General features: G+C 43.7%; 1 protein-coding gene across 2 annotated transcripts in view; it reads right to left on the reverse strand.

Annotated features, from left to right (window-relative positions):
- Window positions 1-2,242: 2,242 nt before the first annotated feature.
- The window catches only part of si:ch211-223a10.1 (palmitoyltransferase AKR1), a 35,213-nt gene continuing 26,578 nt past the window's right edge, over window positions 2,243-10,877 (reverse strand). For both annotated transcript variants that reach the window (XM_043678825.1, XM_043678826.1), the window contains 3 exons: window positions 6,885-6,967; window positions 5,295-5,485; window positions 2,243-3,018 (listed from right to left, as the gene is read on the reverse strand). In XM_043678825.1, the coding sequence (XP_043534760.1) occupies window positions 2,554-3,018; window positions 5,295-5,485; window positions 6,885-6,967 (739 nt within the window). In that variant the 3' untranslated portion in view covers window positions 2,243-2,553. The remainder of the gene's footprint in view (window positions 3,019-5,294; window positions 5,486-6,884; window positions 6,968-10,877) is intronic.

Below are 10,877 nucleotides of genomic sequence, written 5' to 3' on the forward strand. Positions count from 1 at the left end.
AAGGGAAGCGATGTTCTCATTTATCCTCCTAGTTCACTGGCTGATTCGATCAATTGCTGAATTTAAGGAAAAGCACACCATGTGCTGATCTCGATGAGGCTGAATGCAACTTCACTTCACTTCCACTTTTTAAAGTAAATAATGAAACACTATACTTCTCTAATCGTACCTTTTTCCCAAGGCTTTAACAGTTAATCACGCAACCCGTTAAAAATATCAATTTAAAAATGGTAAAGTATAGACCCCTTTGACCTTAAGAGTTGCTGTCTTTGGATGAAAAACTTTGTCAGACCTTTTTATTTTTGAAGAAAACAACTTCACGTTCAATATGAATTTGAAAATCAAGGTTTTGTGACAGACAGTTATTGCTGTACTTGCTACCTAAATAAAAACCATCAAGTCCTCTTCCTAAATCCATGGTTGTGGAGGTGCAGGTGTTGGACTGGGGTGGGCAAGGTCAGAAGTCACATGATACCAGGTTATAGTCCAACAGGTTCATTTGAAATCACAAGCTTTCGGAGCATTGCTCCTTCATTAAGTGAAGTTCCAAAAGCTTGTGATTTCAAATAAATCTGTTGGTGTTTTGTGACCTCTGCCCCAACTCCATGGTGTCAGACCACTATTATGGTCTGGTCTCCAACAATCAAGGTCTAGATTCTGGAATATAAAAGCAGGAATATACTACTGAGGCTCTGTAAGGTTCTGGTCACATTTGGAGTATTGTGCGCAGTTTTGGGCCCCACATCTCAGGAAGGATGTATTGGCCCTGGAACTGGTTCAGAGGAGGTTCATGAGAATGGTCCCAGAAATGAAAAGCTTAACATATGAGAACGTTTGAGGTCTCTGGGTTTATACTCAATGGAGTTTGGAAGAATGAGAGGAGATATAATTGAAACATACAGAATACTGAATGGCCTGGACAGAATGGATGTTGGGAAGATGCTTCCATTGGTAGGAGAGACTAGGGCCTGAGGGCAGAACCTTAGAGTAAAGGGAAGACCTTTTAGAATGGAGATAAGGAGTAACTTCATCAGCCAGAAAGTGGTGAATCAATGGAATTCATTGCCACAGAAGGTTGTGGAGGCCAGGTCTTTGAGTATATTTAAGACTGCGATGGATAGATTCTTGATTGTCAAGGAGAACAAGAGTTATGGGGAAAAAGCTGGAGAATAGGGTTGAGAAACGTATCAGTCATGAGTGAATGGCGGAGCAGCCATGATGGGCTGAATGGCCTAATTTCTGCGCCTATGTCTTATGGCCTTATTCTGGACTACAAAGAAACTGGTCAGAATTTTCCTTATGTTTTCTTTAAAATCTTCTCTGGGGCAACGAGGAATGGCCCACAAATGCTGGCCTAGTCAGTGATGTCAACATGCCATGAATGAATTTAAGAAAAAAAAATGTTTTCTTCAGGTCAAGTACAAGTGCCACTGTTTTACGTTTCAAGTGTGCAGGGTCAGACTTGAGTTCTCATATCCACCACATTTGCAAGGCCAGGGCTACATGCAGCTTTCTAGGAAGGTAAGAAACCAATGCCAGCACTGACCAGGTTTTCCTGGTGATGTGTGTGTGTGTGTGTGTGTGAGAGACCCATGGCATCTCTGGGCCACGCCAAAGTTTCAAACCCAAGCTGAAGTTGCTGATATTTAGGATAGTCAACAAGACGACATTAGTTTGAGCAATTCTTGATCGATTAGGGAGTCAAAGAGGTCCAGGGTAGATGAGAAAGTGGCATTGAGGAAACAGACAGATCAGCTACAATCACAGCAGAGATGAATGGCCTACTCATGTTCACAATGTACATTTAAAAACATTAAAATCTATCCATTGCAAAATCAAAACAGGCTGAAGGGCAACTACATGGACAAGGAGTTTATTCAGTCTATACATGACTAGTGCAGTGCAGACAGAGGCCATTCGGCCCGTCGAGTCTGCACCGACCTTCTGAGAGGCATCCCATCCAGCCCAAGATTTTCCATGGCTAACCCACCTAGCCTACCCATCCCTGGTCACTACAGGGAATTTAACATCCTAACCTGTGCATCTTTAGCTCAACCCTTGAATGGAGATTGTGACAAATAAAAAAGGGGCAGATCAAGAAACAACAGAGATTGAGGGAAGCAAAAGAGGTGAAACAAAGAGAGACTATCCTCCCCTTTTCCAGCTGGCAATAAAAACCAGAAGCAAATTGGTGGGGAGGTGAGAAAACTATGGAAACAGATTAACTACAGTGACAAGGAAGGAAGGAAGGATCTGGAAGGATGTTTATTTCATGCTGCATCCAAACCAACAATTCTAAGAAATTATCATCTCTGCTTCTTAACTGAGAAACAGATTGTGTAAATGAAACATATCCAATAGGAGAGGGCTTAAAGTGGCAATGGGAGACATTGTAACAACAAAATAGCTAACTGTGAGCCAACCAGCTACGAATATATTGCATACTAATTTGTAACAATGACCCATTTACCTATAACCACATTTCACAGTTAAGTCTCGGCTTGTCAAATACTGACTACATCGTAGCTCTAAAGGAGAACGACCACAAAAAGTCTAGAACTGACTCGAGAATTTTCCGTGGCGACTCCGGGGCCCGTTCCCAGCGATGAAGAACACTGTGATGTTTTTCATACGGCGTCCCCACGTGAATGCGGAGGCCTGTGGCACTTTCCGGAAGGTGGTAGTGCAGTTTGTGGAGATGGTCACTAGCTGCTCCTTTAGGATCACAGATTCCCAAATGACCGTAGCGATGTTCATGAGGGCAAGTGCTACCACCCAGGACTCGCTGCTTAGAACAGCTAGAACCGTCTCAAAGTTCAGTTCGTATCGAAGGTGTAGACACCAGACGGCTGATGCTGTGAAGGTCAGGTGACAGACAATGACCTCCATGAGGAACAGATTGAAGAGACGGCGATTATTTTTCGCTATGCATTTCATGAGGAAAAGACAATGATGGTCAAAGTTCACCATGCACATGTTACACAGTTTACAGTGCTTTGCTTGCTCTGGTTGAATAATCTAAAAGGAACAAACAAACAGCAGTTAGGAACAAAATGGAGCCTACTTCCCCCCTCACTCCCGGTTTAATGAACCTTCTGAGCGACTGCACTCTGCCTGTGCTGATTGGATGAATTTCATCACATGATCTTTATCCAGCTGCCTTGTCCAATCAAACACCTGGCCCCAATCTCCAACTTTTTTTTATATAACTGAAGCTTTCATGGACAATTACGGAAAAAGGTATATATCGTGAATGCCCTCATGGTTTTCTTCCAGGCTATCTTGCAACAATGTCAGGGCATTCACCTTTACAACTTGACAAAGACTCCACGACAAACATGGAAGGGTAAACACACAGAAGTGAAAGGTATAGGTTTAAGGTGAGAGGTGAAAGATTTGAAAAGCACCTAAGGGGCAAATTTTTCATGCAGAGGTGGTGGTACGTGTATGGAATAATCTGCCACAGGAAGTGGTGGAGGCTGGTACAATTGCAACATTTAAGAGGCATTTGAATGGGTATATGAATAGGAAGGTTTTAAAGGGATATGTGCCAAATGCTGGCAAAATGGACTAGATTAGGTGGGATATCTGGTTGGCATGGACGAGTTGCACCGAAGGGTCTGTTTCCATGCTGTACATCTCTATGACTATGAGGCTGAGGGGTTTGGTTTAGCCAAGGTCTTTCCCCCAGCGTGGGAGTCCAAAACTAGAGGGCATAGGTTCTAGGTGAGAGGAGAAACTCAGGGGCAACTTTTTCACGCAGAGGGTAGTGAGTGTGTGGAACGAGCTGCCAGAGGAAGTGGTAGACATGGGTACGATTACAACATTCGGGAAGAGGAATTCCCAAATGCATGCTGGTGTGGTGCAGTGGTAGTGTCCCTTCCTCTGAGTCAGGAGACCAAGATTCAAGTACCATCTGCTCCAGAGTAGTGTATTACCATCTGTGAACAGCAAAAAAACTATACTGGTGTGGGGCAAGTCCAGGTCAGTGTCTACGGCAGATAGAAATGGTCTCATGGTCTGCCTTTGAACCCCCTCCCCTTAACCAAACCTCACTGTGCTGCCTCTCTTGAGGTATGGCAGCAAGGGGGGCCTCCACCTTGCAGCTTTGTCTAAAACCCATCACCAGGCCCCATTCCTCAATCCATTCAATCGGCCATCTGTCTCAAAGCTCAACACTTACATTGCTGGTGGGAGAGGGAAACTACAGAAGCACTTTTAAAGTGAAAAGCAGGGAATTTAGAGGGATCTGGGGAAAACTCCTTCTCACCCAGAAGATTGATGGGAAGGTAGTTGAGGTAGCTAACCTCTAAAAAGGCGGGAAAGCAAACATTATGCAAATAATGGTATGGCCCTGGGTAGTGCTGTAGAACAGAGAGACCTAGGGGTTCAGGGATGTAATGTTTTTAAGTTTGCATCACCGGTAGACAGGATGGTTAAGAAAGTAAGTGTTTAGTATGCTTGCCTTCATGGCTCAGACTTTTGAGTGTAGGAGTCGAAATGACATATTGCGATTGTACAAGATGTTAGCGAGGCCTCTTCTGGAGTTGTGTGTCCAGTTCTGGTCACCCTGCTATAGCAACAGTATTATTATTCAGCTGGAGAGGACTCAGAAAAGATTTACCGGGATGTTGTCAGGAATAGAGGGCTTGAGTTAGAAGCAAGGGCTGGAGAGGCTAGGACCTTTTTCACTGCAATGTAGGAGGTTGAGGGGGAAACTTATGGAAGTTTATAAAACAGCGAGGGGCATAGGTAAGGTGAAAAGCAAAGGTCCTTTCCTTCAGGTAAGGGAGTTCAAAACTAGGGTATTTTTTAAAAAAGGTGAGAGGAAAAAGATTTAAAAAAAGGATAGGAGGTAGCAACTTTTTTTTTTACACAGAGGGGCTTGTGTGTGGAATGAACAGTCAGAGAAAGTGCTGGGTACGGGTACAGTTACAACATTTAATCGACATTTGGATAAGTACATAAATAGGAAAGGTTTGGAGGGCTATGGGCAGGTGGGACTAGTTTTGTTTGGGAACATGTTAAGCTTGAACTGAAGGGTCTGTTTCCATGCTGTGCGACTCTATAAGTACTTGGATGAGCACTTGAACTGTCAGAACATTCGATGCTATGGGCCTAGTGTGGGTAAGTGGAACTAGTTGTCCATTTTTGGTAGTACAGACTCAGTGGGCAGAAGCACCTTTTCTGTATGATTCTAAGCTCATTCTTTCCCCTGAACGATAGAGAGGTTCAACTTTGAGACAAATCGCAGACTTGCATCAGTATAACTAGCAAAATGTCATCGCCATTACCTCACAGTAGATGCAGAATCTGGACGGATCCTCATTCGCTTCGACAAGCTGCGTGATGGTTAAATACGCAGCTTCACGGCTAGTTTCCTGCAGCCTCCCCGGGTCCCTGGTTAACATCTCCTTGAACATCCACAGCAACAGGGTGGCCAGCAGAGTCATGCAACACAACAGGAGGCGCGCTGGCCACAGAGGTGTCAGGAGTCAAGGAATGACCTTTTGCTGACCCACATCAGGAGCTCCCATCAACAAGTCAATGAGATGGCTTTACCAGTGGGCACTAATGCACAAAAGGTAGCCAACAGAGGTGTCCTGCCCACCATCGGTCTTTCAACCAACACCTGAAGTAGATTAAATCATAAGTCACATGACATCATGATTATAGTCCAACAGGTTTATTTAAAATCACAAGCTTTTGTGGCATTGCACGTTTCACTAAAATAAATGATTTTGACAAAAATCTGTTGGCTTATAACTTGGTGTTGTGAGACTTCTGACTTTGTCCAGCCCCAATCCAACACTGGCACCTCCACAGCAAGGCTCCAAGAATGTAGATTAATTATGACTTTTTCATGAATATGAGGATGTATGGTTTATTTTTCAAAACTGTCCATTCCCAACTGGCCCTCGAACATCTGCTATCCACATGGTGGAGGTACACCTAATGTTGTTAGCTCAGTTGGCTGTTTTATGTTACAGACTGATGCCAACAGCCGGGGTTCAATTCCTGCACCGGCTGTGGTCACCTTCTTAGCCTCTCCCCCCACCCTCAGGTTAAACCACCCCCTACCATCTCTCTCTCTCTCTCTCTCTAATGAGACAGAGTGTTCCTCTAGTGACTTTATCTTACCATGTCATTTGGAAGAAAATGCTGCAAACGCTCGGCTGGTCAAACAGCATCTGCACAGAGAGAACAACCAAGTTAATGTTTCTGTGATCTTTCAGAGATCTGAAAAGTGACCTCTTTTCTTTTTCCCCCTCTCTTCACAGATGTTGTGAGACTGCCTGAGTATTTCCAGTATTTACTGCTTGCATTTCGGCGGCTCAGTGGTTAGCACTGCTGTTTCACAGTGCCAGGGTCCCAGGTTCGATTCCAGCCTCAGGTGACTGTCTGTGCGGAGTTTGCACATTCTCCCAGTGTCTGCATGGGTTGGCTCTGGTTTCCTCCCACAGTCCAAACATGCGCAGGCTAGGTGAATTGGCCATGCTAAATGGCCCATGGTGTTCAGGGATGTGTATGTTAGGTGCATTAGTTTGTGGAATGGGTTACTCTTCAGAGGGTCAGTGTGGACTTGTTGAGCCAAGCGGCCTGTTTCCACACTGTAGACAGAGAGAGAGAGTTGTCTAAATACATAGGCTATTTGAAACCAGGATTTTTTGTTTAAATGGCTTTCATGGTGTAAAGTTTCTAATTTCAGTAAGTGTTGAATAACGCAATGGCAGAAACTAAACCTCTTCCAAAATGAAATGACTGTGAAACCTATACATCAGTCATCTCAAAGAAAATCTAGTAATCCACATACAGGCAGCAGAAAGATTACTACCCCATTGCTTTACAAGCCTGTTATAAACAATGGTGCATGTAAAGGATATCAGGAAGGATCTTGCAGTAGAAGCAATACAAAGAATGAAAGATCCCAGCAGCAAAGGTGCCAAGGTACATTGGATTCGGTAACCTGGGACAGGGAAAAGAAAGACATAAAGACAGAGTTAAGCTGTACACCTGATCTCAAATTCTCAACACCCCTGCTCCCCACAACCTCGAGGCACAACAGCAATATCTTTGTCTGTGCTTTTTTTAATTAAAAAAAAGTGAGAAACTAACCCTCAGGCCAGGATACAGGGTCTGAAATCTGACCATCGTTCATACTAACTTTGACAGGCCACTGCCTTTAGGCAGAAACTTGACAGCCTGCCTTTATTCTAAGAGAATCGTATGCATTTTCACATCGTATTGCACAATAATGGACGAGTATGACAATCCCTTTATTGTGAAACCAGACAAAATTGAAAATAAATAAAATGAAAAAAAATTGCCTGATTTTATTTTTTCTCTGAAGACAAAGTACCTTCAAGAAAATACTGTACCGTTATAGTCCAGAAAGCCAGGTCAAGGTGATATTGGAATAAATTTATACTTAAAATTTATATTTATTTCATATAGAAAATTACAAGCATTTGATTCTTAAGCCAAGAAAGCAGCTTCATTATCTTCTTTTTTTTTCCCCATTATCTCCTTATATGTGCACAAGTCTTAATTAATACCCTTGACATGCAATTGTACATCAATTGTGCTAATTAACTAAGTGTCAAAAATTGTGGTGCTGGAAAAGCACAGTAGGCCAGGCAGCATCTCAGAAGCAGGGAAGTTCAACATTTTGGGCATAAGTCGTTCACCAGGAATGAACAATTAACTACTTGCTATTGGGTCAAATGATCTACACAGTAAACTGCTTACTTGCAATTTAGTGTCGTAGAATCGCACAGCATGGAAACTGATCCTCGGTCCAACTTGTCCACGCTGACCAAATATCCTAAATTAATCTAGTCCCATTTGCCAGCACTTGGTCCATATCCCTCTAAACCTTTCCTATTCATGTACCCATCTGGATGCCTTCTAAATATTATCATTTGATCATTGCTTTAGCATAACTAAGATGGTGGTTGGTTTGCCTTAACAGGGAGAGGGAAGATGTGCCAAAATGCTTCCAAAATGCAGGTCAGGAAGCCCAAGGAGTGAGTGAGTGAGTGAGTGACTTTAAGGGTGTGTGAAAGGCAGTGTGCCCAACTGATGGTGCACGTGAGTTTTGTGCAAGACCTTGCACATGCGTGGAGTGGTGGTTAGGTTAAGCTTGGCTGTGAGGCATCTGCACTGGAATGTCTTAGCAAACTCTCCAACAATGACAATGGACATAAGGTCAGAGTGAGGGTCTAACAGGGGCTGAAGAACTAAAACTGGCCATGAACCTCAAGGAGGGAAATACAAGTGTTGCACCTTCTGTGGAGCAGTGGGCTCAGCGCTGCCACCAATGGCAAAACAGAGGTGGTGCAGAACTACAGGAATCTCAAAGCCATATCCAAAACAGAAAACAGTGACATTTTAATTGGTTCAAGATCTTTCAGCAGCATTTCATGAAATGGTTCTGCAGTCATTACTATTCTCAGATTCTCCACAGGGATGTGGAAAGCAGAATGCCACCCACTATTTCACGTTGCTAAATGCACTGGGCAGTACCCAAACACTAAAGGGGCTCTGTGTGGAATTCCTTGATTCCAGTCAATGATGGTTGGGAGAGGAGCTGCAGAACAATGGGCTGGGAAAGAGAATGAGAACAATAGGTAGATATACCGACAGCCGATCTTGCTCCTGATCACCATCTGCTGGCTACTTCTGGAAAGTACAGACCACGAGAAAGAAAATTCCATTCTACTTTACACCCGTCTTGGGTTCAAGTAGCTAAATTCCCCAGAATTGCCCTGAGATGTCCAGGAATTTAGATTAGATTAGATTTCCTACAGTGTTGTAGATTCATTCCGGGAAAAGGCAGGCTATTGTATCTGCTTCTACTTCAAATTCTCACACCCTCACCACCCCCCACCTTATATCTATATCCCCTACGATTTGATATTGAAAATAAATTGCGTGTTTTATTTGCGTCCAGTGCAGTTTAGATGCCAATCTGGCCTGACACAGAAATTCAGTATTTACTGCATGGGGTTGCAACACTTTTAGTGTCAGTTTGACAACTTTAATTTTGCGAATATTCTGCTTTGCTGCAGAATTAATTTGATGCGCATCACACTATTCCCGATAATCTGGCTCAGTGTGTTAGATTACTCAATAAATCAAACCCATTGTGCAGTTTTCACATGAATGGGCCAATGGGCTGAGAAGTGGCACATGGAGTTTAATTGAGATAAATGAGAGGTGCTGCATTTTGGGAAATCAAATCTTAGCAGTACTTATATACTTAATGATAAGGTCCGAGGGAGTGTTGCTGAACAAAGAGACCTTGGAGTGCAGGTTCATAGCTCCTTGAAAGTGGAGTCATAGGAAGCTGTGCCAGAGGAAGTGGTGGAGGCTGGTACAACTGCAACATTTAGAAGGCATTTGGATGTGTATATGAGTAGGAAGGGTTTGGAGGGATATGGGCTGAGTGCTGGCAGGTGGGACTAGATTGGGTTGGGATATCTGGTCGACATGGATGGGTTGGACCAAAGAGTCTGTTTCCATGCTGTACATCTCTAGGACTCTAATTCACTTCTTTCAAGTGACCCGCTACTGCACTTCCTCTATTTTGCCAATGGTGACAGTACTAAGCCCAACAATCCATACATGGCTCAACACTTTTGGGCGATCGTATGCCCCTTTCCATAGTTTCATTGTACTTTTTGCAAGCTGCTTAGTGCGCTTCCACCGTGTAAGAAATTATCACAGGAGAAGGAGTGAAAATTCTGAGATTCCTCTCCAGTCTCTCAGAGAGTCTATGCTACCGGTTTCCAATCCAACAGCAACAGAGATTCTAACAGAGACTAGAAAGCATTCAGCAGGAGCAAATTACTGCAGGGTTACTCTTCGGAGGGTCAGTGTGGACTTGTTGGGCCGAAGGGCCTGTTTCCACACTGTCGGAAATCGAATCGAATGCTGGAATCTGTACTGAAAATAAAAAATGCAGTGGGTCAGACAGCATCCACGGAGAGAAAGCAAACTAACGTTTCAAGTCTAGATGAATCTTCACGTCAACTCTGATGAAGGGTCATCTAGACTCAAAACGTCAGCTTACGTTCGCTCCGTCGAAGGCATTCTACTGTGAGCCTACACATGGCTAGATAGGTCATTGAGAAATCGCCATGGTGACCAGTGCTGAATTGAGATGATGATAGAAATAAAATAAATAATTCCAAGTGTAATTCTGAAATTACAGAATCCATACAGTGTGGAAGTAGGCCATTCAGCTCATCATGTCCGCACTGCCCCTGCAAAGAGCATCTCCACCCAGACCCCACACCTCTACCCTATCCCTGTAACCTTGCATTTCCCATGGCCAATCCACCTGACCTGCACATCTTTGGACTGTGGGAGGAAGCCCATGCAGACATGGGGAGAATGTACAAATAACACACAGGCAGTGGCCTGGGGCTGCAAATGAACCCAGGTCCCTGGCACTGTGAGACAGCAGTGCTAACTGATGACTAACCATGCTGCCCTATCATTAAAAAAATGAATTATAAAATTATAAACATTTCAACATGCAAATAATTATAACCTGTCAAAATGCAGATCTCCTTAATTTAAAGAATAAGACCATAAGACATAGGAGCGGAAGTAAGGCCATTCGGCCCATCGAGTCCACTCCGCCATTCAATCATGGCTGATGAGCATTTCAACTCCACTTACCCGTATTCTCCCCGTAGCCCTTAATTCCTTGTGACATCAAGAATTTATCAATTTCTGCCTTGAAGACATTTAGCGTCCCAGCCTCCACTGCACTCTGTGGCAATGAATTCCACAGGCCCACCACTCTCTGGCTGAAGAAATGTCTCCGCATCTCTGTTCTGAATTTACCCCCTCTAATTCTAAGGCTG

This window comes from Chiloscyllium plagiosum, chromosome 38 (genome assembly GCF_004010195.1).
Source record: "Chiloscyllium plagiosum isolate BGI_BamShark_2017 chromosome 38, ASM401019v2, whole genome shotgun sequence".
In the NCBI taxonomy this organism is placed as follows: domain Eukaryota; kingdom Metazoa; phylum Chordata; class Chondrichthyes; order Orectolobiformes; family Hemiscylliidae; genus Chiloscyllium; species Chiloscyllium plagiosum.